Source organism: Ascaphus truei, chromosome 7, assembly GCF_040206685.1.
Source record: "Ascaphus truei isolate aAscTru1 chromosome 7, aAscTru1.hap1, whole genome shotgun sequence".
NCBI lineage: Eukaryota > Metazoa > Chordata > Amphibia > Anura > Ascaphidae > Ascaphus > Ascaphus truei.
In genome coordinates this window covers 97,765,429-97,792,940 of record NC_134489.1, presented here as the reverse complement: position 1 = coordinate 97,792,940, position 27,512 = coordinate 97,765,429, and the positions used below count along the sequence as shown (strand labels likewise).

Genomic DNA, 27,512 nt, shown 5'->3' with positions numbered 1-27,512 from the left:
TGGGCCCCTGGCAGCAAAGGGATAAGGGGAGGATTTCAAACAGCTGCTCACCTCTGTGTGTATCTGACTGTACCCCCCCTCCCATACAGAAGAGGTCCGTTTTGGTATTTGTAAGGGGGAGGGGATGGGGGGGGGGGGGGGAGTCATGGAATGTGCCGCTAAGGAGAGGAAAAGTCTCCCCTGTGTAAACAGGAATGGTACAGCCCTTGGCCCTTTAAATCCCCATGTGACACCAGTACCAGTTCTGAGAATGAAGGTGCGCAGGGGGGGGGGGGGGGGGGGGGGAGAAGGGCCGCAATGGAATGTTTAAAGCTTTAAAAAAAAAACCCACGGAGGATGTGAAAATGTTCCCCCTTCTCTCGTTATGGAGCGATCCGGCCATGTCGCCCTGTGTAAGGATTGTCAGCGTAGCAAAGCGCCAACATGGCAACATACAGGACAACACATTCCACATGAAAACTGTACAATGCAGTCCCATAAAAAAATACAAATACCAACAGCTGCAGGACAGAAACCCAGAAACGCAATGAGAAATTCCCTTCTTAAACACACAGCTGCTGCAGGGGCTTGCAAATCAGCACGTCACAAATAAGTGATACAGCTTACCACTACGTTTTCCTATTTACAAACCCAAAGTACCGCTACTTTTTAATTCCTACACTTGGTTTCACAAGATCTGTTTAAGCATCTCCCTTTTGTTTTTTTCTATGTAGAAGTTTTGCAGAACTTCTCTAGAATAAGACACATGCATCGCCGCCCCCCCCCCCCCCCCACAAAAAAGTTAGCATTTCTTTAAACGGGGAACGACTTCGACCGCTGCCTGCAAGATAATGCAGAGGTGTTTACAAGCTCCCACAGCAGCATGCGACACACAAACAAATGATAAGACGTTCAAGGCTGGGACATGGCCTTCCCCTATAATCAGGAAGATGGGAAGAACTGCAGCCGGTGTAAACGAGCGATTGACCTCTTCCACTCTTGGCAGCGTGCAGAACAGGCCAGCCAGCTGCAGGGAATGGGGGAAGAGACGGTATTCTAATACGATTCCATCACGAGATGCAGGTTGAGCCGTCTGTACGCTGAACAGAGAGGTGCATTCACAACCCTAGCCCTCCCCAAAAAAGTTCCCCCCACCCCCAGCCAGGAGAGGTTCAGGACCCCTGTGGTAACTCGATTCCAGTTGTGTTTTAGGAGTTGCAAAATCCCAACTTGCCCCAACCCCCCCGCCCCCCTTCCCTCCTCCCTGTCCTCCTCCTCCAAAGATCACAAACCTGTGGAACAAAAGAGAAAGCCAGAGTTAAAAAAAAATATATACATATAAAAATAAGTTACCAACAGCTTTAGTCACTTTCCCCCTTCCTTTGCTGGCAGCAAAATAAAGTTAACCCATTGGCAGCTAGAGAGGTTAAGAAATATATTCGTAAGGGGCACTACATACATACAAAGTGCGCTTGTTTCTGAGAAACAGGCAATCGAATTTTTTTGTGGCAAGGGCACCAAAAGGTTATAGCAGATTTTTCAAGGTCACCAGATTTGGCTCATTAAGGGCATTTATTTTAGCACTAGGTAACCTGGATTTACTACACACAAACTGGTATCTATGGTTCATCGCGTCAGTCTCTCCCCCTTGTGTGCGGCGGTGACCTTTCACACACAAAAATATCCATTAGCACCAATAAGCCCACTCCTTGGGTGTCTCGCTACTCGTGATGTTTAGAGCAGACTAGTGGACGTGGAGAGGGAGCAGCGTGGGTGAGCAGCGATTACTGGAAGGATTTGAAGGGAGTGATATGTACAGTCATATTCACAGATTAATCTGCGTGCCGGGAGGAGACAGAACGTGAGACGGCTGCAGTAAAAGGATGTGTATCACCTTTGCAGAGATTCCAGCCAGGCACCCCTCATTTCTTTAACACCTCTGTTTTGTCCTTTTATTAGATGTTGTATTGTTCTATAAAACTAGATATCATGGACATCGCCTTATTAGATATAGAACTTTTACATCATTCATAAAAAGAAACAAAAGTGACTTTGTTTTAACTACTTTGAAAGTCTCAGATTCTGGTCTCCGTTGTTTGCCCTTCACAGGTTTAGCTTTTCCTTTGCACGAGTGACAACCCCCCGTTATGTAGGGCAGGGGTGCGCAAACTGGGAGGCGCGCCTACTAGGAGGGGCGAGAAATTTTCTATGGCGAACGGCGCACTTACCAAGGCCTCGCGCTCATCCCCACATCATTAAATGGATTGCCGGGGGGAAGAGCACAGGACTTCTGTAATTGCCCCTTACCTTCGCACTGGCTTCCTCTGACAACGCGTCGCCATAACGCGGCATGGCAACACGCTGCCGTGGTAACGCAACGTCACACGACGCCGCGGAGAGGAGATGCTGGAGAGAAGGTAAGAGGCAGGGGGTGTGACTTAAACTCCTAGATCAGGAGTGCGCAAACTTTTTAAGATAGAATTGCATAACGTATTATTTCTTCTTCAATCAACAGTGAAAACAATGTGGACAAAGTGCTGGCAACGAGGTGCCCATGAGACAATTGCTATTGGGTGGTACCATCAACTTTAAAGCAGCAAAACACCACGCAGTACTTTATTATTTGCAATAGGTTTGAAGCAGCACACCCTACATTCAGATCCGGGGACCCCCTGCTTCCAGGGATACTTCGCTCCGTAGGGGGCGCCAGCATCTCTGGAGTTTAAATGTCCAGTTCACACGGGTCAATAGGAAGACGCAAGGGATGACGTCGCTGCTTGTTATTGACCCGCGTGACATTTAAACGCTGCCATTTCGTGAGACACACAAGTTCCCTGCCTGCGGAGATACCGGCACCCCCAACGGTCTCTAGAACCAGGAGGTCCAGAGCTGAAATTAATGGGGTTCAGCTCTGGAGACCACCTACTTCCATCCTAGTACAAATAAAACACAGACACACACACACAAAAAAATAACAAAGGACATAAAAATAACAAAGGACAGAGGACAGAGGGACTATTCTTTTTACTCGCCCCCACATGATCCGTATTCGAGAATTAAATAATATATTTGTTTCCCAAGTACTGTATCTTGGAAGTATTGGTCCACTCAGATATACGGCCTCTTACGTGGTCAGACAACGACCCCGTGGCGATCTTGTTCGAACCCCCATTTATTAGGACGCGATCATTCCATTGGAGGATGAACGACTCACTATTAAACTACCCAGAGATTAGCACTCAAATTGGAGAGTCGCCTCAAAATTATTTCCAGATTAATAACGCGTCTCTAGAATCAACTGCAGTATTATGTGAAGCACATAAGGCTACTTTTAAAGGACAGCTTATTTCAATAACAACAATAAAGGATAAAAATAGAGAGAGAAAAAATGAACGGAAAAAATAGTACAGTTAGAACAGTCACACAAGAAAAATCCGGCAAGGAAAGTAACATTTTAAATCAGGCAAGCGTAGAACTCAAGAGCTTACAATTAGAGGTAGAGAAGGCCCTGAAGTGGACTAAACAGTTGTAGTATGATAAAGGAGATAAGGCTGACCTTCTGCTGACAAATAAACTCAGAGGGATTAGGTCGAGAACTTTGGTCCCTGCCATTAGAATGAAAGGAGAAGAAGTGACATACACTCCCTCGAAGATAGCAGAGGAATTTGCTAAATTCTATACGGACCTCTATAACCTAGATCAGGGGTCTCCAAGCTCGGTCCTCAAGGGCCACCGACAGGCCAGGTTTCATGGATATCCCTGCTTTAGCACAAGTGGCTCAATCAGTGGCTCAGTCGAGTGTGCTAAAGCAAGGGATAGCCATAAAACCTGGCCTGTTGGTGGCCCTTGAGGACTGAGTTTGGAGACCCCCGACCTAGATAACACATTCTAAGACCCCGGACCTGTCCCAGATAGAGGATTATTTTAAAGAACGCAACCTTCAGAAACCTACAGAGGTAGATCATAAAATGTTAAACGCAAAAATAACTCAGAGCTAACAAGGGCGGTTGGCTCATTGAAGCCATCAAAGGCCCCGGGCCCAGATGGTTTCTCAAATTTGTATTACAAAAATGTTATAGGAGTTAGAGGACCATGTTTACTAGATTTATTTCATGATTTTCTTAGCGGAAAACAAATCTCCTCACAGATGACGAAAGCCAATATAGTGGTTATTCCTAAAGAGGGTAAGGACCCTCTATGCTGTGGCAGCTATAGGCCAATCTCACTGCTCAATCTGAAAATGTATAGTAAAATCCTGGCTAACAGGTTGAACCCAATACTTCCTAGGTTAATCCATTATGACCAAGTGGGTTTTGTGAGCGAACGCCAGGCATCAGACAACACAAGGAAAATTATCCATGTGATTGAACAGGTACACAAATCCAAAGTGAAGGCAGTGTTGCTGAGCTTAGATGCAGAGAAAGCGTTTGATAGGATAAAATGGGAATTCCTGGATAAAACAGAGGCATTTGGGTTCTCAAGTTTTTTTTCCCAGGGGATCCGCGCCCTTTACCAGACACGACAGCCACTCTGAAAATCCCAAGTGAGGAGAGGAATCTAGTAACAATAAAAAATGGAACTAGACTGGGGTGCCCCCTCTCTCCTCTTCTTTTTGCCTTGACAATCGAGCCTCTTGCGGCAACAATCAGAACCCTCCCAAATATACAAGGGATTAAAATAAAAGACGAGTGCTATAAAATATCACTCTGTGGACGATATTATCCTTACCATTTCTAATCTCCGGTGTCCCTTCCGAATTTGCAACCCACCCTCCGTGGATTCGGAGATTTAACCAGGATATAAAGTAAATGTAGGAAAATCGGATCGTTAAAGCTAATGTTAATGGAAAGGGAGGTCATGGTTCTCAGAGACCACTTTGATTACAAGTGGAAAAAGAACCATTTAAAATATCTATGGATTTATCTCACTAGAGACTACAACTCACTATATAAATATAATTACTCCAAGCTTTTTTCTAAGATAAGAAAGGATCTACAAGCCTGGAATTCCCATTGTATCTCCTGGTTAGGGCATATTATTGCGGTTAAAATGAATATTCTCCCCAGACTTCTGTACTATTTCCAGACATTACCAATACCTGTCCTGCATAAAACTATAAAAGAGAGATTCAAAATCGAATTATGTAATTTATCTGGAATCATAAACAACCAACAGTAGCCAGATCTATTATGTTGGAGCCTAAGGAAGGAGGCGGTATGGCAGTACCAAGTATTTTAAATTATTATATAGCATCTCATCTCAGATAGATGGTGTACTGGCATTCCCCAGGCAGGACTTTTGCTTGGGTAGATTTGGAGAGCTCGTTAAAAGCCCGGTTGATCTGCCTTCTTTGCTATGGCCGAGCCCCAGGGTTGGTACTCAGACCCAATGGTAATTGTATTCTCTCTAAAAATCTGGCAACTGCCAAAAAGGAAATATAAAGTTATGTCAACCCCATCCAGACTTACGCCCCTGTTTGGCAACCCAGTGTTCCTGCCGGGATTTCATGGTCAGGGTTTTGAAACCGGGAGACAGAAAGGGATCTTAGAGACGGGAGATCTATTAGAAAAAGACAAGCTGATGTCTTTTGAGGAATTAACTAGAAAATATGGTCTACCCCCAACTGAGATGTTCAAATACATGCAGATCCGACACTTTGCTCGGCAGGGTTTTTATGGTGAGAAATTCCCCGGTTACACACTATTCGAATATCTGAGCAAAACACAAAAAATACCAAAAGGGTCTGATCTCATCTCTCTATCAAAGCTTAACCCCTCAAAAGGTATACCCGGTCCATAAATATATGGAACAGTGGGCTCTGGACTTCCAAACTGAAATAACAAGAGAGGACTGGGAAGATATTTGGGACAATGCAGGCAAAACCTCTATACGTACAGTAACGAAGCAGAATATTTACAAAATTCTGCTGCGTTGGTATTACACCCCCAAGAGGTTTAAGCAAATGTTCCCGGAGCCTACTGATAGATGCTGGAGGGGTTTTGGGCAGATAGGGGATCTAGCGCATATTTGGAGGTTCTGTCCAGTTATGCAGAAATATTGGAGGACAGTTCTGAAATTGAAGGAAGATGTGATGGGGATTAAGATGTCGTTAGACCCTGTGTTAATTATCCTGGCTAGACCCACGGAGGATGTGAACCACTATACAGTTACACAGATTATGCCTATCCTAACGGCGGCTAGATGCGCTGTCGCAGCAGCGTGGAAGAAGACACGTCCGTCCTCCAGAAGAGAGATAATCAGAAGGGCTAATGATGTCCAACTAACGAGGGACTCGCCTCATTCCTGAATCACACCACAAGGAAGTTTGATAGGGTTTGGGAACCCTGGGATGTGGGATAAGGATAGGATTGTAATAGAAAGGTGTATTTGGGAGTGAGGCGAATAGGACACGTGGTTTGTAAAATGTTGTATCTGATGTAATGTGACTGTTGATGACTAAGAATTTTGTTACAAAATGGTTGTCACCCCCCTTTTTTCCTTCTGTACCCCTACCCTCTTATATCTGAAAAATGTCAATAAAAATATGTTAAAAAAATAAAATAAAAAAAAAGGGGTCTACATATCTCCCCCCCAAAAAAATGTCTTTGAGGTCCCACCCCTGCGTCATCCCTCATTTGGCCATTATGAATTGGGATTAATAGGTTCAACTCTGTGCACATAGGCCTGGTCGACTTACCCGCTTTCTCACAGCTCACCCCGCCTTTCTCCTGAGCAAGGTTACGCCGGTTCTGTTCTGTAGCGATGCTGTTGGCCTCGGGGCTGCTACTTCGTGATGCATGGGCAGTGTCCGTGGTAGGGTTCACCTGGAAGGCCAAGTCAAGGTGCTCTTGGGCCATCTTCAGGTGCTGCCTCAGCCTGTCCAACTCATGCTCTGCCGGGTGGGCACCCAGCAACTCAAAAGCCTCGGACACTCCGTTCTGCCTGATCAGCTTCCCGTGGGGCACCTTGCCTTTCTTCAGCACGGAGTGGTAGTTAGGGGGAGCACTGGGAGACTTCTTGGCGTACGCCTTGGCCTCCTGGCTCCGCTGTCGGAGACAGTCTCGAATGCCGCCCACTCCCAGGTGGAAGAGCTCGCACAGGTTGAGCAGCAGGCAGAGAGCACTGACTGCGTACATGATGAGCAGGAAGATGGTCTTCTCGGTGGGGCGGGACACGAAGCAATCTACGGTGTGAGGGCAAGGGCGGCGGGAGCACACGTAGAATGGGATCACCTCGAACCCGTACAGCACATACTGGCCAAGGAGGAAGCCCACTTCCAGAGCGGTGCGGAAGAGCAGCTGCAACACGTAGACCTTCATCAGGCCGTCCTGCTTGATGCGCCTGCGTCCGTCGTGTTTCTTCTTGTCTCCCCCTTCCTCAGCATCTTTCTCGGGCTCCACCTCCTCGCAGATCATGGGGTCCTCCTCTTGGTCATCCTCAGCCTCCTCATAATCCCGCATAGCCCCCCGGTGCACCACCGGGGCACGCTTCTTGCGGATGCCATTGGGCCTCTGCTGGCGCCGTTGAGGTTCTTCAGGCCGGCGGGCAATCCGGTGCATGGCAAAGCCCAAGTACATAATGGAAGGGGTGGTGATCAGGATGATCTGAAAGACCCAGAATCTGACGTGAGAGAGGGGCGCAAAGGCGTCGTAACACACATTCTCGCACCCAGGCTGCTGCGTGTTGCATACGAACTTGCTCTGCTCATCGTAGTATATGGACTCCCCGCCCACGGCAGTGAGGACGATTCGGAATATGATGAGGACGGTCAGCCAGACCTTCCCCACGAAAGTGGAGTGGTTGTTAATCTCCTCCAGGAGACGGGTTAGAAAACTCCAGCTCATCTTCGGCACCAATTAGCTCTGCAGAGGAGGCAAGAGATAAATCAGCACGTTACTCACACAACAAACAATTACTCACCAAACCAGACAGGACTTGTTTAAGGCATGGGTCTGAGTGCTACTGAAACACTGAATTTTTAAACAATCGGTGAGTCACTAATTTAAAAAGAAAAAAAATATATATAAAACTACATTTATTATTTACATGACATGATTATTCCATGTATCAGTCCCCAAAGTGACCATCCATCCTAAGGACCCAAACATGTGAATGCATTTTAAATACTTTGTATTTAGTCCCGTAGGGCCGCGCTTATAGTGCGCGCGACGGCGATGGATGACGTCACCCGTTGCCACCAGCGAAAGTTGTATTTCGCTTTGCAGCGACGTCTCAAGCGACCTGGCCATTGATTGGTTCAGAGGCTGTCACATGTGGCGACAACCTATGAAAAATTCAAATTTGACTAGCTTCAAAATTTCGCGCCGCCCCGTCGCGCTTACTATAAGCGCACGCGACGGCGGCAATACATTTGTTTTGCCGCGACGGCGTCAGTAGGAGAAAAGTGTACCCTTTATATTTACTTTGAAATAATTTTCTTGGCCCTGCTCTGTTCAAGCTGGCAGACCAGTGTTTCTCAACACGGGAGCTGTGGCCCCAGGGGACAAACTCAGCTGGCACCTCCCATGCTTCCTGGAGACGTAGAAGTTGCAATCCGCCTCTCCTCTCTCAGCCCGGGACAGAGGAGAGAGAGAGAAGCCTCCATATCCCCACACAGAGCAGGACGTACCGACATATTTAGATATGTGGCAAGGTTGAAAGAAAGAGCGAAGGAATGAGGGCTATGTGTGGGGGAAGAGAGTATAATGGCTTTGTGTGGTGTGGGGTGTGGGGGGTGATGGCTTTGTGTGTGTGTGTGTGTGTGTGTGTGAGATGGGAGAGGCACTAGTGTTTTTTGTGGTGTTGAGGAAGGTATGTGCAAGTAAGAGAAGGGAGCGCGAGTGCAGTTTTGGTTAATGGTTACAACGCATCACATTCATCAACAGCTAAAGTCTTCTGCTGCGTCCACGCTGCCGCTGAACGCGCGCTCCCTTCAGTTAAAATCAATCTGCATGGCCACACTCACGCGCCGCACGCTCGCTAGGCGCTTGGGGAGACAGAGAAAATTGATTTTTAAGCGCGCTGAAGGGTCACATGAACCTTCAGCAACCAATCAGCACCAATCAATGCACACACACAGCAATAGCCCCGATCCAGCCAATGACACGCCCCCGGCCATGCCCCCTGCTCGCACTTGCAAAATTATGCAGGACAGCCTGCGCTCATGCTTGGCGAGTTGGTGACGTCACAGCTCAAGTATGAGCGCGCTCAGCGGCAGTGTGTACACAGGCTGAGATTGTACCAAGTGCTGCAAGGCGGCAGCGCTATTCTGTGACGTCACCCAGCGCTGTCGCCGAGCAGCATCTTGATTATACCAGGGAGGGAGAACAGAGGCGGCTTGGCAGGGGTGTGGCCATGAGCGGTTCGCCCTCATTGGCTGAACCGCTCACGTGACGGCCGTCGTAAGAAAAAAACAAAACAAAATCCTCCGTCTCTTCCCCAGCCGTCCATTTTGCAGCACGGGGCGCCGCGACCGTCTCTTGCGGTACGAGCAGGTTCATAGGATTTTTGCACCTTTTGGCGCCGCTACATGCGATGCCGCGTGCGTTTTTGGCTATAATCACGGCCTTATGCAACACTATAGGAGTGGAGATTGAGGGGGGGGGGGGGGAGATGAGGGAAGAGGGAGAAAAAGGGGGGAGTGAGCGACAAGAGCGGGGCAGAAGAGGTACATGGGGGGGGAAGGGGAGGAGGGTGAGAGCAAAGAGGTGAAAGAGGAGTGGGTGTGTAAGAGAGGAGGGGGGGGGGGAGGTTGACAGGGCGGCTGACACAGAAGCCCCAGGTAGAAACGCTGGCTCCGGGCCCCAGGAGAGTGGTCAGCAGCCATGCCCGCTCCACTCAGACCGCCATTGTCCCCGTCGCTGCACTTCTACGGCTCCCCTAGGGCAGTGGCCCACCAGAATTTATTTTGCCCATTTATTGGCCCACACGTGAAACCTTGTCTAGAATAAGCAGTGAACAAGAGAGCAGGCACTATATGAAGAACTCAAACTTGTGGACAGTCTTTGAGGCCAGTAAATGAAATGATATTGTAGGGAAGATGTGCTTCGGAAGTCAAAGTGTATGGAGAGAATACGAAGGGAACATGAAGTTACAGATCTGTGCGTTACCAGATCTGGAGAACAAAGGTTATGTGCAAATATATACTTTAAAATAAATCAATGTTTTCTGCAGGCTCCTATAACAGCAGAGAGGCCAAGTACAGAACGTACATTTATTTTTTCTCTTTTCTATCCATTCATTTAATTTAGGCAAACATGAAATCCTTAGGCTGACAGCCACTTTAACAAGGCCCATAGAAAGTGTGTGTGGGGTGTGTATGTGTGTGTGTATGTGTGGGGTGTATGTGGGGTGTGTATGTGTATGTATGTGGGGTGTGTGTGTGTATGTATGTGGGGTGTGTGTGTGTATGTATGTGAGGTGTGAATGTATGTGGGGTGTGTGTGTGTATGTATGTGGGGTGTGTGTATGTATGTATGTGGGGTGTGTGTATGTATGTATGTATGTATGTAGGGTGTGTGTATGTATGTATGTGGGGTGTGTGTGTGTATGTATGTGGGGTGTGTGTATGTATGTATGTATGTATGTAGGGTGTGTGTATGTATGTATGTGGGTTGTGTGTGTATGTATGTATGTATGTATGTATGTATGTGGGGTGTGTGTGTATGTATGTGGGTTGTGTGTGTGTGTATGTATGTATGTGGGGTGTGTGTGTGTATGTATGTGGTTTGTGTGTGTATGTATGTGGGGTGTGTGTATGTGTGGGGTGTGTGTATGTGTATGTGTGGTGTGTGTGTGTCACCAGGAAGGAAGACAAAGCAGAACAAGACCAATCCTCCCAATAAAGCCCCTCAAATTGTCCATCCCTGACAAGTCTAGCTAACACCAAGATGTGAGCAGGAAGTGACCACTTCCCCTTTGGACCGGACAGTACTGCAGCACAAGGCTTAACAAGCTGAGAAATTGCACCTTACCCCCTTACACAATGTTTTCACCACCATGTCAAAAAGTGAATGTCGCACCACCCACAGGAAACAACCCTTCCTACAAATAACTTCCATCACGTGAGGCACAGATGGAGCAACACTCCTACTACACCATATGGCCAACATGTGGGAATTGGGAAGTGGGAAGGGTTTTTATTATGTTCCACTGACTTTGCATTGGGAGCAGGGAACCTTTAGGCTACAGAAAAACAGCATCAGTCCGCGGACTCTTCACCTCCCCTATGAGACCTCTAGTAATAGAGTCTGGCGTATTCACTACCCATTCACCATATTGGACAGGAGACGATGGGGGGTTATTGACGTCAACTGGGAATTTCAGCCCTAAATAACCCGATTGGCTGCTGCCAACACATAGAAGGCAGAACCAGTCCGGATAGGGGTGGTGAGCAAGACGAGATCCAAAGAGAGTTAAAATCCTATCATGCAGAAGTTGCACTGTTCCCATTACCAGCCTCTTAAAGCAGAGACGAGCAAAAACACCACTCCATGTTCATTTAAACATCCGAGCAGTGTCAGTACCATTCTACTATTCTCCCCAGTTTATAGCAGTAATCTACCACCCCCCCCCCCACTCCGAGTTGAGTCAGAGGGGATCCATAGATCTGCCACTGAGCTCCCAAGATCCCCAATTGCCGGTAAATTTAACTTTGTCTCGGCAGCCATACTGTTCTCCCAAGCAAGTATTTTTTGTCTTGGATACTTCCGGGTTAATTTACCAGCAACCGCAGGGGGTGGCGGGGTCCCTGGAAACGGAAGATGCCCAGTTACACACTGCGGTACCTCCGGGGAGTCACCGAGGTAACACCAAACCCCCCCCTTACACCGCCTCCACCACCCCCCAAATAAAAAAGGGCTTTAAGACCCATCAAGATCATCCTTTCCTCGCCTGCCAGAGCCCCATGCAAATCACTGCCGGTGGTGACAATGTCGAGAGGAATTCCCCAAGAGGAAACCCTGCCCCTCTGCAGCCACCCGAGCATCCGTGCATCACCATCACCGCATGATGCACAGTAACCAGTAATGAGCTGGAAATGGAGCGAGGATTCTGGGGGGAATCCTTCTAAGTAGCCTTATCCACACATTAGTGGTCGGAATTCCCGGCTTGACCCCCCCCCCACCCCCCACCTATGCCCTTCGGCTGACCATCCAAGCAACAATTACAACTCATGACTTAACTGTCAGCGAGACAAAACATGGGAAAGATCAGGCACAGAGTAGGGCATTGTTAACCTTTTCATGGCTGGAAGGGCGAGCACAGCGTTGCTAAAGAGATTAAAGCTGCAGTCCCCACGCTGTTTACAATAAAACATTTTAAATATCTGTACTGGGGGGAGTCTCCGGAGCGGATCTGTTCCCCCCCCATATCTCTGGGGCACCTCTCCGGTTCACGAGCAATGAACAGGGTTGTCCAAAGGACAGTGATACTTGCCCAGTTGACACAATATAGCCGCGGGCTCAGACAAGCAATATAAAGTTGCAACATCGGGAGGCGACGTTGTGACTATTCATATACTGTATGTCACTTATCTCAAAACACACAAACACACACACACACACACACACACACACACACACACACACACACAGTAAGGGGGAAGAGGGACGCAGAGTTCAGGTCAAGAGGCTGGTATCACATTTTGCTTCCCTACAGGGGTTTCAGCAGAACTGTATAGAGTGCTCAACTATATATAAAACGTAATTTTTTTTATTGACTTCCTTAAGCAAACGTAACCACGATTAAAGCAAACATTGGCCTGCTCTGGTGGTTTCTTTGGAAATTAAGTAAAGTGGAGGGGGGGGGGGAAGGTGTGAAGAGGGGGAAGGTGTGAGGGGGGGGGGGGGAGAGGTGCAAATGTACATAGGAGGAGGGCTGGGTGAGGGCGCTTTACCTGTGCAAGGTGCTGCACAAAGTGGGCTACCTAGAGGAAAGCAAATGTTTAACCCTGTGTGCGCCAGATGGGCACATCGCAATCATGTGACTGCTCCTCAGCGAATAGAGTTCCGAACGACGCGCGCAGAAGGAAGGATTCCTTCTCTTCCGTTTCTGCGCTGGCCAGATCACGTTTAGCGCTCCACTTGAACGCAGAACGCGATCTAACCATGGTGGGGGGGGGGGGGGGGGGGGGGAGGGGAACAAGCGTAAATCCCACAATGTAACCACGTCACAGAATGGGACAATTCGCCGTGAACAAATCACCGCCGGCTCCACCGCAGCCAATCCACCGCAGCCAATCCGCCGCAGCCAATCCGCCGCGTGTAAGGTAAGTTTTATTACTGGGTAGGGGTTTAATTTCAGGGGCTTTAGCGGTTAGGGTAGGGGGCTGTAGGGTAAGGGCTTAGGGTAGGGGGTTTAGGCACTTAGCGGCGAAGGGTCCGGCGACGGCTTCTGGTGGCAGGGCAAGTCGCGGCAAACAACAGCACCAATGAAATATCCTAGAACACCACGTCAGGGGCGGGCAACAGGTCTGGTTTAAAGGAGAACACTACTTCCGCACAGGTGGCTCAGTCGTTGACTGACACAGATTGAGCCACCTGTGCTGAAGCAGGGATATCCTTAGAACCTGACCTGTTGGTGGCCATTGAGGCTTGAGTTGGCCACCCCTGCACTACATCATGGGGCCTCTGGACAGCCGGACCCCACGACGTAGTGGCTATGTCACCCCGAACTCAAAGGGTTAAAGAAGTAGGCGGGTCCCGGCTATTCCTAGCTCTAGATCCCCAGTTCCTGCAATATTTACTGTGGGAGGGGGATCAGCCCTTAAACAAAAAAGAGCAAGTGCCCAAGACATACCAGGTACACCCTTACGCTCCGCGGTGCGCCTGGGTACGTCATTAGGGCACTAACCGGTATCCTTGCCAGGTTCACAGCGCTGTACCCTCCGGCAGAGGCAGCGTTAAAGGAGTCATTCACGCCTTTTATTTATTTTAACATAGAATTGAAGCAGGGGGTCTCTGGAGCTGAACCCCAGTACATTTCAGCTCCGGGGACCCCCTACTTCTAGACATACGTACCTCCGAAAGGGGCACCGCCGGTATCTCCTGCAAGTTAAAAAAAATCCCGTCTCACGGGGGCCAATAGGAAGCCGCACCTGATGACATCACAGCTTCCTATTGGTCCGCTAGCTGAGCACCCACTGCGGAGGCAAGCTTCTCCAGAAGCAGAGCCTCACCGGAGCTGAAGTGAATAGGGCTCACCTCCGGAGACCCCCCGCTTCAATCCGACGCCCAAAAATAAATAAATAAAACCACAGCCTTCAGCCGCCTCTTTAAAATAGACCATGTGACCGCGTAATGCTAAAGACCCCAACAGTAGGATAAATGAATGAATGAATAACCAGATACTTGTAGGGGGGGACCCCTAAACATAAACTTGATAGATAGGTACTGGGTTGCAGTCCCGGATGGTAAGCTCACTAATAAGTGACGCTGTAGTTAACAATAACACCAGGAAGATTGAGCATAATAACATCGTATAACGTACCAATTGTCTAAATAAAGTCCTGACCAGGAAAACATGTAGCAAGCGACTGACTCACTCTGAGTGCTGCACAGTCCATGCGATCCAAAGGTGAGGGGTCCCCAGGTGTGCTTCCGTCCAAAGGTGAGGGGTCCCCAGGTGTGCTTCCGTCCAAAGGTGAGGGGTCCCCAGGTGTGCTTCCGTCCAAAGGTGAGGGGTCCCCAGGTGTGCTTCCGTCCAAAGGTGAGGGGTCCCCAGGTGTGCTTCCGTCCAAAGGTGAGGGGTCCCCAGGTGTGCTTCCGTCCAAAGGTGAGGGGTCCCCAGGTGTGCTTCCGTCCAAAGGTGAGGGGTCCCCAGGTGTGCTTCCGTCCAAAGGTGAGGGGTCCCCAGGTGTGCTTCTGTCCAAGGGGTAGGCTAGTAGAGAAGGAGAAAAACTGGAAGAGCACTACTGTAGGTATCAAAAAAGTAGAAAGGAGGGTGCGTATCCCATAAAAAGATTATTTATTGGTCATGGAAAAACAGGGCAGTGGAGGGCCCTACCAACGTTTCACACTTGACAGAGCGCTTTCTTTGATACCTACAGTAGTGCTCTTCCAGTTTTTCTCCTTCTCTACTAGCCTCTTTAAAATAGACTAATAATCCTTTTTTGTTTTTAGTACAATTTGTAAGAGTTCAATCCTCCGTATAACATTCTTTTTGGGCCTAGAAGCGACTGCAGCTTTAAAAAACGCCAGACCATGACGCAATCTTCCCGTCTCTGCCAGGGGTGTAGACCAATAGAAGGAAATATATATGATTTAGGGACGTTCACTAGGAACCAGCTTTGCCAAAATAATGTACTTAAAAAAAAAAAAAAACCTTTCACAACAATGTTTGCAGTTGGGATTAAAAAAAAAAATAATTATTATAAAACCGATCTGCGTAAAGTGTGTCTCGCCCGGCAAAGCCGACTGGATCTGCAAAGCCGCCAAAGCAAGCAGACTGGTAGTACCCTGTCCAACAGTGCTGAAGTAGCTGCGGAGAGGTAGTGCCACGGTCTGTAAAGGGGGCGGGAGGGGCGGGGGACAGATTCAAATGGCAGCTCTGACCTTGGGCAAGCCACCTTCTCCCTGTGCATCTTTAGAACTGAGGCTCCTTGCAGCGGTCATTCTATGCAGTGCTGCGTACATGGTCAGCACACGGAAAATAGAATTATGTTTAAGGTTTCCCAAAACGGAACGCCAGAAAGCCCGGCCACATAATGAATACACAGATTTTAGGTTACTCGCTGTCAGGAGACAGTGCAGGCCGGCAGTGGAGATGAATATATTTCTTTGGAGCCAGCATTTGTTCGGCGCGGAGGGGGGGACATTGGGCTGCCCCCTCCACCGACTGTCACATGTGCGTGTCCGGCACGCTCACACACAAGCGCACTCCTCCCCCTGTCAGTGTGCTCTGACTGGCTCTCCCCCAACTAGCTCCGCCTTCACACATCCTCTGCCTCCTGCCCCCCGATGAGGATTTCCCTCCCCCCACTGAACGGCAGTGACTTGGACCTGCCAATCACAGCCGCTGCCGATCCCAGCGTGCCAGATCCGGCTTTGATGTCACCGGGGAGCACGGTTGCCGGTGGCAGCAGTGATTGGCAGGTCAGTCACCACTGCTTACAGCACACACTCCAGGGGGGGAAATGTTTAGGCGCCTCGGAGTTTTCCATTTGGTTAAGGAATCTTAAGCTTATTACAGCATTCTTTCATCATAGATTTAAAGTACTAGGCCAATATTTATTTATTTTTAAATAACTCTCAGAAGCGGCCATGTTTAAGAAGCTCCAGAAAAATTACTTCACATCAGTATTTATTTAAAAACTGGAGTTGAGCACCACTGCTATAAAGCATCAGTCCTCAAGCCCACTCACCCCCCCCTCCCCAGCCCCCACCCCCCTCCCCAGCCCCCACCCCCCCTGCCCCCACCCCCCCCCCCTGTCCCCACCCCCAAACAGGTCAGGTTTTAAGGATATCCCAGCTTCAGTACAGATGGTGCAATCTAGGGCCAGGTCCCTGCTGGCTACTGCAGCAGGGACACGAGCCGCCCCACAATGGGGCCGGGCTCGCTGCGAGGGGGGACGGGGGCGGTGCCGCGCCGACAGAAACTCCTGCTCACAAGAAAACAGAAATCGGGAGTCACGACGGAGCGCTAGGCCACGCCCCCCGCCGGTTCAGCCAATGAGGGCGAACCTGCCAAGCCCCCCTGCCTTTCCCCCTGCAGTTCTCTGCAGACCGGGAAACTCAGCTGCACGCGCCGCCAGCCTCGCGGGCGCGAGTGCAGCGCAGGCACTGGGGCCGTAGCCCAAGGCCGAGTCCATGGTGCAGGCGGTGAAGGAGTGCATTGCCTCGCGCACGCCAGTCAGTCTGCGATCTGTGGACTACAGATCCTCCCGCCGGAGGAGTCGTCAGAGTCGTGGCCGATAATGTCACGGAGCTGTTTCGCCCTCATTGGGAGAACCAGTCCTGGCCACCACAAAGACAAAAAAAGGTCTCGCGAAAAACCAGCCGCGCCGTCGCTCACGTGCACTCTATGGGATGTTCCCATAGACTCAATGCGTTTGATCGCGCTGTCGCGGTCGCTCTAAGTATGGACGCGGCTTAAGACTGAGCCACTTGTGCTGAAGCAGCGATATCCTTAAAAACGTGACCTGTCGGTGGAGTTGAGCACCCCTGCTTCTAAGAGTGGCTCTGGGATCGTTTACTTTAATTGCAGGTGCCCAGGCAGTGCAGTCGTTCACACCGAAATGGACTTTCACGATAAGGACATGTAAACACCGTATATATGCACAGCTGCTATAAATGCTTGCAAATACTTAGAGTATAATACATCTGAAGTCTTGAAATGTATCCAAAACGGCGTTATGATTCTCTTGTGGCCTTCTACGCCAAATAGTTTTTTGTTTTGTTTTTTTTTTTAAAGCGCTGGCCTCTTTGGAAAACTATGGATCCATTCACACCGAGATCTCCCGGGACATATCCCAGACACGCCGCTAACACCGCGCATGTCCCTTCCGGCCCCCTGAGCATGCCAAGACGCGGCACCTGGTTAAACTGGTTGGGTCGAACATGATGGGAAAAGAAAATCACCCGAAAGCATTGTTACAGAGAGGCACGGCAAGCCTGCGAGACATCACACGCGCGTCGCGGTCTCACAAACAAGAATTCCTACCAGGTGTCAAGGGAGTTCGTTAGGAAGAGATGGGCTGATTACCTTTACTGCCTCTCTGCTAATTTTATGGGTATTTTTGGACTATTTGCCCTACATCATTGCCCTTTATTGAGCTGCTTTTTTTGCTCCCACTGTACACGTGGGATGAGATTAAGGGGCCTATGCAGAGAGCAGCGCTAGAATAAATTGGAGAGTTTAAGAAAAAGTAGCTTTAATGGAGAGTTTTTTTCTCCATATGCAGAAAGGGCATAAAACTGCATTTAGAATCCTGTCTGCATATGGAGAGTTTCAACCAGCGATATGAGCGCTGTTGAAACTTGTGGAAAAAAAATCGCGTTTTTTTTTTCTTTCTCCCCCACCGGCCGCCGAGCTCCAGCTTCTTGCTGGCGAAGCAAAATGTTGAAAATCGCGCCATTTTTTTGGCGCGAACAGCCACTAGATGGCGTTCGCGCCTCTCTGAATACGGCCGTTTTCAACACTGGAGAGGTTTAGGTTCTCTCCAGCCGCGCGGCGAAATTTGTAAAGAAAAAAAAAATGGCGCTTTTTAATAAACTCTCCATTACCTGCCTTTTTCAAGCTATACTTCGCCAAAAAATGCCGCTTTACCTGCTAGCGCTGCTCTCTGCATGAGGCCCTAAGTGCGGCTGTAGAAATCTCCTACTGTGATTAGGGGAGCTTCCCCTTGTACATATTATTCGCCACACCGCATGAGCAATACTCAATTACTAATTACTGAATTAATAATATTCCAGGAGTGAAACAGATGTAAAAAAAAAAAAACAAGATACCAACGTAAGCCGATGAGGTAGAGAAGGGCAGAGGGAACAGAAAATAATCACAGACGGTAATACATGGCAGAAGGAAGTCCCATACCAAAATATTACTCTTCCACACGTTGCCCCAGCATTGGCTTTTCTTGCCATAGCTCTGGGGACAGTAAGTCGGACTACATCTATACTTCCTCACGTCCCCTTAACTTGCCACCCGCCACTTTCCTGGAATAACCACTTGTTCTATTTATTTTATTTATTAAATATTTTACCAGGAAGTAATACATTGAGAGTTACCTCTTGTTTTCAAGTATGTTCTGGGCACAGAGTTAAGACAAATAATACATGGTTACAAATACAGGTACATAAATGAGCAGGGTATACATTATATACAAGACATTGCGTGCACAGTTAGAGATAATATATATTATGGGCGTATGAAACAGTTATAGACCAGATTAAAATGTGAGACAGCCTTAGATTTGAAAGAACTTAAACTGGTGGTGGATGTGAGAGTCTCTGGTAGGTTGTTCCAGTTTTGGGGTGCAGTTTCTAGCACTTCTCTCTCGGAAATATGCTTCCCTCCCGTACTTTGCTAAAATCCCTTTATGTATTTGCAAGTTTCAGCCATATTGCCCCCTCTCCCTTCTATACCAGTGTTTCTTACCATTGGTTTGGTTAAGGAACCTTATAATTACATTGTGACATTCTGAGGAACCCTAACCCTCTATAATAGCGCATCCGAGATCAGATGCATTGTAAGGAACCCCAACCCTCTCTAATAGCGCATCCGAGATCAGATGCATTGTAAGGAACCCCAGCCCTCTCTAATAGCGCATCCGAGATCAGATGCATTGTAAGGAACCCCAACCCTCTCTAATAGCGCGTCTGAGATCAGATACATTGTAAGGAACCCCAACCCTCTCTAATAGCGCGTCTGAGATCAGATGCATTGTAAGGAACCCCAACCCTCTCTTATAGCGTGTCTGAGATCAGATGCATTGTAAGGAACCCCAACCCTCTCTAATAGCGCGTCTGAGATCAGATGCATTGTAAGGAACCCCAACCCTCTCTTATAGCGTGTCTGAGATCAGATGAATTGTCAATTCTTCTCTATTTGGTACAATTTCCAAATGACCTGCAAAGTTGTAGGGGACATTTTAGGGATGCCCACGGAACCCATTAAAAAAATAAATAAAAACACATTAAGGTCATGTAGCTTTTCCGGATGTAGATCACGCACCACTTAGTAGCCCTTTTATGCACAATCTCCTGTTTATTTACATCTTTACGGAGATAAGGCGTCCAGAACTGCGCAGAGAACTCTAGAGGAGGGCTCAGCAATGATCTACAAAGCAGCATCACCCCCCTCTCTTTCTGCTGCTAATACCTCTCCCTACACAACCTCACACCCCGCTGGCTTTCCCCATTGCTTTGTTACACTGCTTTTACATCTGCTGAAATAATGGCTCCTGGGTCCCCTTTTCCTCTATAGTTCCTGACATTATAGTGCGATTTAATTCTGGATCTTGCCTTCGCACGAGTGTGCCCCCCACAGGCAATAGAAAGCCGCCGCGTCTTCCGCTCCGCTCCGGGGGGGGGGGGGGGGGGGAGCCCCCAGTTTAGCTGCACTGAAAAATATATAACTAAAGCCAAGCGGGATTGCTACTTTAACCTTTAGCGTGCCGGAGGGACCGTGGCGACCCTCTGGCCCGTCGCGATCACTTGGACCGCTGCTCAGATTCCGGAAAGTGAAGCGTCCTCCGTTTCCCGGAGTGCCGGATTGCGTTGGGAGCGCTCAGAAAGCGATCTACCACGGAAACCAGACTAAATATGTCCATGATGTAAACACTTTCTCATGATACACCCCCCCCCCCACGGGGGCGCCAGATCTCATTACGTAGTGCAGCAGTGGCCAACGCCAGTCCTCAAGGGCCACCAACAGGTCAGGTTTTAAGGATATCCCTGCTTCAGCACAGGTAGCTCAATCAGTGGCTCAGTCGTTGACCGAGCCACCTGTGCTGAAGCAGGGATATCCTGAAAACCTGGCCTGTCGGTGGCCCATGAGTTTTTTTGTGTGCGTGATTAAGCTACATTTAACCAATTAAACATACCCAAGTCCTACGTTCCCTTTCGTCCGACGAGGGGTGGCTTCCCCTGTAAAATAATTTTACCTACCGGTGCATTAACAATCAATACTAATTATGATCATCGCATAGGACAATAGGCCAGGGCATACACTTCAGCAGATACGGTGGTAATCTGGAGATTGTGCTGTCAGGAGTCAGTGACTATGACGGAAAGTGGAATATTTTGGTAGCCCGGAGGCACAGAATTTGGTGGTTACAAAGACAGAAGACAGAGGAACAAAAGGGGCAGGAATGTTCCTGGAAGGGGGGGGGGGGGGTAAGGGGTTAAAGGTGACATCTGGGAGTATTTCAGAGGCAGACTTGCACAAAGCACAAAACTCACATTCATAGAGAGGCTACAAGATCAGTGTATTTGCTCTCTGGGGGGCGAGCTTCATTTTAACCTCCCGGACACGTAATATTTCCTGAACAAAGCACCAGATTAAAAATAAAATCATCGCAACTTTGGAAAGGGCATGAGCAGATCTTTTAAAATGTGACAATTATTAACGCAAACACATAAATAAATACTCGCCGTCAGTGCAGACTGATGAATTCCTGCCCCGGCAGAACTTGCAATCTACGTGTTTTGCTGCCGAAAACCAAGGTGACGGGTCAAGGAGCTGGCACTGGGTCACAAACCATTTAAAAACAGTGGCAATGCCAAAGAGTCATATTCACAAATAAATCAGCTTTCCCCAGGTACAATCAACAACTTGGACAATAAAGCCACGCAGCTCTTGCCTCATAGCCAGAAAAACAATGAGGGCAAACACAGATTGGGTAGGTTTGCGGGAGACCCCTTCAGCGCCAGAGCCGACAGTAACGCACGGAGAAAGTGTAAGATCAAGGGCAAGCTTCTTGTGAACTTAGCAAAGTCACTTGATTGAACGGTGCCCACTGCCTCGGGTAACAAGAAGGGACACTGCCCACCCAACATACAAACACAAGTATAGCCCGCGCTAGGTGTGAAACATGGTACTGTACCAACAAGGCATTCAGGTATCTATAAAACTATCCCACTGCAAGTAGTGAGTATTATTTAATACAAATATCATTCTACTTTACACAATAAGCTTTTAGACTCCGGTTTAGTGTTTGTATCGCTAATTGTATATTATTAAACTAACTCTATTTTGAAATCATCTGTATGCTCCCACAGGAACATTATGCATACAGGGTTTTTGTCACTAAACAGAAATACATATTAATGGTAGATAAATAAGGGACTGGTTCAGCCTGAGGCTAACCTGCCAGCCAACCCTTAAACCTTACCCCAAAATGCCTGCCTAACCCTATACGTTACGTTAACCCTAAACAACACGCACACGCGCACACAATAAATATAGGTAATTAGGAAGTTTAACTAAATATAACCTAACTATTTAAATATTTAATAAGAGCCCCAAATTCTTGAAGACAACACAAGTATATTATAGAGCAGGGGTGGCCAACGCCAGTCAAGGGCCATCAACAGGTCAGGTTTTCAGCATATTTGGGCTTCAGCACAGGTGGCTCAATCAGTTGCTTAGTCACAGACTGAGACACATGTGCTGCAGCAGGGATATCCTTAAAACCTGACCTGTTGGTGGCCCTTGAGGCTTGAGTTGGCCACCAGTTATAGATCTTTAAAAACACACACATTTATAGTGGGAGAGCTGTGAATGCAAAAGCAATAACATACATAACTATAATATAACAATGTATACACAGGGGGGCTGCCGTGTGAAAGTGTGAGTGTGAAAGTGTGAGTGTGAAAGTGTGAGTGTGAGTGTGTGTGTGTGTGTGTGTGTGTGAAAGTGTGTGTGTGTGAGTGAGAGAATATGTGAGTGTGTGAGAGAGAGAGTAAGAAAGTGTGAGTAAACAAATACACAATTATGGGGCTGGAATACAATACATGTACTGCTGGAGTCACACAGTACTGCTGGAGTCACACAGTACTGCTGGAGTCACACAGTACTGCTGCTTTTCTATAGCCTTTGCCTCAGTGTAAGGCGCTGATATCAGACAGGGAGATGCTCACCTCGCGCTGTCACTGCGCTGAACCACTCGTTCCCTCAGCTCTCCGGTATATGAGAGCGCTATAAGCGGCTTCTGCACTCAGACAAAGGCAGCATGGTCTGTCACGTGACCCCAGCTATCCCGGGCTATAAGGGGGCGGGGGGAAGTGTGACCAAGGAGGGTCTTCTCCACCCCTCTGGCAGTAAGTTTGGGATTTGGGGCAGGTCTAGACAAAGAAACTCTCTCCCCTTCTCCTGTGCTATGCGACCAAACCCTAATGCCCCTATTCAAACCCTGACACCCTCCCTCGTACAGAACTGCCCGGATTATAATACCCCACCCTGTATGCCCCCCCTGATTTATCATCCTCCTCAAAATCCTCAGCCCCTTTCATTTATAATACTTTGTGAGACAAATTCCCAGTGCACCCCCCGCTGACCCTTATATTAAGATTGCCAGCCTCCTAGTCCTATATTTCCCCCTCTGTTCTGTTTTCTACATTGTACTGCGCTATGGAATATGTTGGCACCATATAAAAAATAATAATTCCCTAATCCCCTTTACAATCCTTTTCTTCATCCCACTCAGTTCATCCCACCTCCCCTTATTAATTTCCCTCCTCCCTTCTATTTTTCCAGCTATCCTCCCCCTCCAAAACATGATCCCTCCCTCCTCTTTCTTCCTAAACCATCCCCAATCCATGCCCCCCCCTCCCCCCCCCCCATACCCCTCTGTCACATCCTGGGGCCTCCAAACCTGAAACACAAAACCTGCACATAACACAAAGAGAGCGACAACCAGGAGAGCGCGGGAGAAAGAAAAGGACAGACAGATGGACGGACAGACGTGGGCAACTCCAGTCCTCAAGGGACACTAACAGGTCGGGTTTTCAGGATGTCCCTGCTTCGGCACAGATAGCTCAATCGGTGGCTCCTGTGCTGAAGCAGGGATATGCGGAATACCTTGCCTGTTGGTGACCCTTGAGGACTGGAGTCAGCCACCCCTGAGATAGAGCCTTAGTAAGCCTTTTTCAGTAAGCACGTGTCGGAGAAATGCTGTAATAGTCTGAGCCAGGGGTGGCCAACTCCAGTTCTCAAGGGCCACCAACAGGTCAGCTTTTAAGGATATCCCTGCTTCAGCACGTGGCTCAGTCAAAGACAGACTTCGGTTGAGCCACCTGTGCTGAAGCAGGGATGGATAGAGCCACCTGTGCTGAAGCAGGGATGGATAGAGCCACCTGTGCTGAAGCAGGGATGGATAGAGCCACCTGTGCTGAAGCAGGGATGGATTGAGCCATCTTAGCTGAAGCAGGGATATTCTGAAAACCTGACCTGTTGGGTGGGGGGGGGGGGGGGTTGAGGACTAGAATTGAACCCCCCTGTGTTAGAACATGGCAATATAAAAATGTACTGACCCAGTTGAAAATACAGCAACTGGGGAGGGGGGAGGGAGGGGAGGGTGACAATTACCGACTAAATCTCTTCAATAACACTGTAAACAATGAGTTCTTTCTCAAAACCTTCTTTCCCTGCCAGAGGGGTCGGCGGTACTTTGCAGTTAAACACGTGGTTGACCAGATGAGCGGGACCCCTTTGTACTCACTTCTGCAATATAAGCAGCTGTAGTGCATTTTCAGCCCTGTTTTGCACCACACAACTGCTTTGTTCTACAGCAGGGGTGGTCAACTCCAGTCCTCAAGGGCCACCAACAGGTCAGGTTTTCAGGATATCCCTGCTTCAGCACAGGCATCTCAGTGACTCAATCCTAATGACCGTGCCACTTGTGCTGAAGCAGGGATATCCCCAATAACCTGGCCTGTTTGGTGGCCCTTGAGGACTGGAGTTTGCCGCCCCTGTTATACAGCTTTTCACCGAACCCTTATAGAATCTGGCTGACATATGTGACCAATGTGCTTTCAAAAGACTGACCCCCCGGCTCTGAATCATTAGGCCGCCATTACAGTGGTAGCGGCGGCGCGCACAACAGACCTCTTCTCTGTGAGGGCGCCGACAGAGCGCACGCGATGGAGCGTGACCGCGATTTCTCGGCCAGACAAACAATTCTGCGTTTGTCGCGCCATGGCCGGGTCACGCGTGCGGTTCAGCCAATGAGGGCGATCTGCTCACGTCATGCGCACAGTCACGTGCGGCAACTATCATCGCAGCCTTACAGGGACAAGCAGGGTAACTCGTTGTTAACACAGCATGAGCTTCCATCAATGCCACGTTAACGCTGCATGACAAGAGATGCCTTAAACTCAGGACCCAAATCAGTGACATCTAGGAACTGGGCCAAAAGACTGCATTGTAATAGGAAAGTTTTGACTGGTCTCAGTGAGAATCCAGGCGAGTTTACAAAGCTAAAAATCAGAGCGAGTCACAGAAAAATCAGAGCGAGTCACAGAAAAATCAGAGCGATTCACAGAAAAATCAGAGCGATTCACAGAAAAATCAGAGCGATTCACAGAAAAATCAGAGCGATTCACAGAAAAGAGATCCACAGAAAATCAGAGCGATCCACAGAAAATCAGAGCGATCCACAGAAAATCAGAGCGATCCACAGAAAATCAGAGCGATCCACAGAAAATCAGAGCGATCCACAGAAAATCAGAGCGATTTGACGTATCTACATTACCCAACTTCTCAACCTATGGAAAAGAGGGCTATGGGAACACAGATGTCAATGCATCATTTTAATTTATATAGAGCCAACAGTGTACACCGCACTGTACAAAATCACGATACAGGGAAAATAAAGTGCAAACACTGAGAATACGAGCAGCAGATAAATGGTAACGTAAAGGAAAGCCCTGCCCCGCAGAGTTTAATGATGAGTGAGACGCTCCAGTCCTCAAAGGCCACCAGCAGATCAGGTTGAGGAAATCCCTGCTTCAGCACAGGTGGCTCAGTCTTCAACTGAGCCGCCTGTGCTGAAGCAGGGGTATCATCAACACTTGACCTGTTGGTGGCTCTCGAGGACTGGAGTTGCCCAACCCTTGCACTACCCGAACAATTGAGATTACAAAAGGTGCCGACCTTACCTACGTGGCAGGGCTCAGTGTGCTATTGAGGATCCCTCGTGCGAGTACGGGGAGGGCTGCAACTTCATGGAGTAGGTAGCGCTGGCTCCAGGAATGGAGCAGTCAGTGGGATGTGGTTAGGTAGGAGTCAGGCACTGAATCAGCTCAGGGTGGGATCCAAAAATCATACACCACCTCCTTCCAGGCACTGAGGTGGCCCTCCCCCTTTCTCATTCACTCCCCCTCTCTATTACTTTCTCCTCGTATTAATCCCTTCCTGTTCCAACCCCCATTTTAATTCTTCATCTTCACCAAATTGCTTCACTCTTTTCCCCGCTTCCCTCTTATTCAACACTCACTGTCACTAGTTTTTCTTGATCACTTTCTTATTCTCCCTCTCCTCTAACTAGCTTTACTTTCCCTCTCACTATCCTCTCCTTTTCTCCCCACTGCAGGGTCTCTCTCTCTCTTCGCTAATTCTCACCGTTCTCCCAATATATTGCATCCAAAAACATGATTTTGCAAACAAATGCATCATCAGTTATCAATTTTTAGTCTCTCCCCCCCATCTCCCAAATCTTTGTAGTCTTAGAAACTCAGGTACAAACTGTGTGATGGACTTATCAATGTAATTGTGTTCTTAATGTTCAGAGATTAAAATCAGGCTCCTCAGTGATAGGAGAAAAAACTCTATTGCTCCATTCAATATGACCAATTATATAGTTAAATACTTATCTATCTTCTCATAAGCAAGGATCATTTCATCGAAGGTTTTGAGCAAATTATTTTTAAGCCTGTGACCATGCCCTTTTTACAGATCCTAACACGATCTGCAAACATTTTCTTTACCTCTCTGATGGAGGCAGAAGTCTTAGTAGAATGGACATTCACAGGTGTATTACAAGACCTGCTACTTAAAGGTGAACTGGGCGAGCATAAAATCAGGGAGGAGTCACAAACCTCCAAACAATTGTTTATAATAATAGTAGCATGTTCTTGTATAGCGCTGCTAGTTTTACATAGCGTTTTACAGAGACATTTTGCAGGCACAGGTCCCTGCCCTGTGGAGCTTACAATCTATGTTTTTGGTGCCTGAGGCACAGGGAGATAAAGTTACTTGCCCAAGGTACCAATACTGGGATTTGAACTGCTTCAAACTCGGTGCCAGTCAGTGTTTTTACTCACTGAGCCGCTCCTTCTCCAAATGAATTCTGCAAACACATACACAACCCTGCAAGCTGGGAACCCAAACCCACCACATCATATATATTTGTGCCTATCCTTATTCATGGGTTAAAGGGTTACTGGCAGGGAGAAAATGAGGGTTTCTGAAAGAGCCCCCTTGGTGCAAAGTAAACTATGAACATAGGCAGGTTTATTAGATTACATTTATATCAGAGTAATAAAAATACCACTTGTGAGCACAGTCACATGTCTCAGACAGGTCTGCAACCCTGTCTTTCACAATTATCATCTTAGCAAACAGTGCTTCCAATGCAGCCAGCGATTCTGGGTAATGACATGTGTAACGTTGTTTCCTCCACCCGGGGGAGATGTGGCCATTACTCATCGTGTGGTGCATGATACCTGCTGGTAACAGGAGGGCTGAGTCGTCCGCCGATGGTAGTGGGGACACAAGACCAGGCTTCTGGGGTTCATACCCCACATATCTCTTTAGCAGTGCAGCGCCTCCATCTGCCGTAGGCTCCAAGAACTGAAGGTGATCTGCCACAGTAGAAACTATTACCTCTCCCCCCCAGTAAGGTCACACACCAGGCAGGAGGTATATGCAAACAGGAACGGTTTATTACTCTTCTGTACAGTTACAGGTTCTGCCCGATGCAGTCTCTCAGCTATTCACTCAAGGATGGTCCCTGGACTGTCACTACAGGCCAAGGACACCCTCAGCCATCCTAGCTCTTCCCCACCTCCCCAGTGGAGGCAGAGGTATGGTCC

General features: G+C 48.3%; 1 protein-coding gene across 3 annotated transcripts; it reads right to left on the bottom strand.

Moving 5' to 3' along the window:
• Window positions 1-1,225: 1,225 nt before the first annotated feature.
• Window positions 1,226-25,753, bottom strand: LOC142499736 (gap junction gamma-1 protein-like). Of its 3 annotated transcripts, none has more exons than XM_075609550.1 (3): window positions 25,578-25,753; window positions 6,677-7,841; window positions 1,226-1,271 (listed from the first exon to the last, which is right to left on the bottom strand). In XM_075609550.1, the coding sequence occupies exons 2-3, from the start codon at window positions 7,821-7,823 to the stop codon at window positions 1,264-1,266; spliced, it is 1,155 nt and encodes a 384-aa protein (XP_075465665.1). In that variant the 5' UTR covers window positions 7,824-7,841; window positions 25,578-25,753; the 3' UTR covers window positions 1,226-1,263. The 3 variants fall into 3 exon arrangements, with proteins under 3 accessions (XP_075465665.1, XP_075465666.1, XP_075465667.1); XM_075609551.1 differs by lacking the exon at window positions 25,578-25,753 and adding an exon at window positions 22,560-22,764; XM_075609552.1 differs by lacking the exon at window positions 25,578-25,753 and adding an exon at window positions 14,522-14,640.
• Between the last annotated feature and the right edge of the window lie 1,759 nt (window positions 25,754-27,512).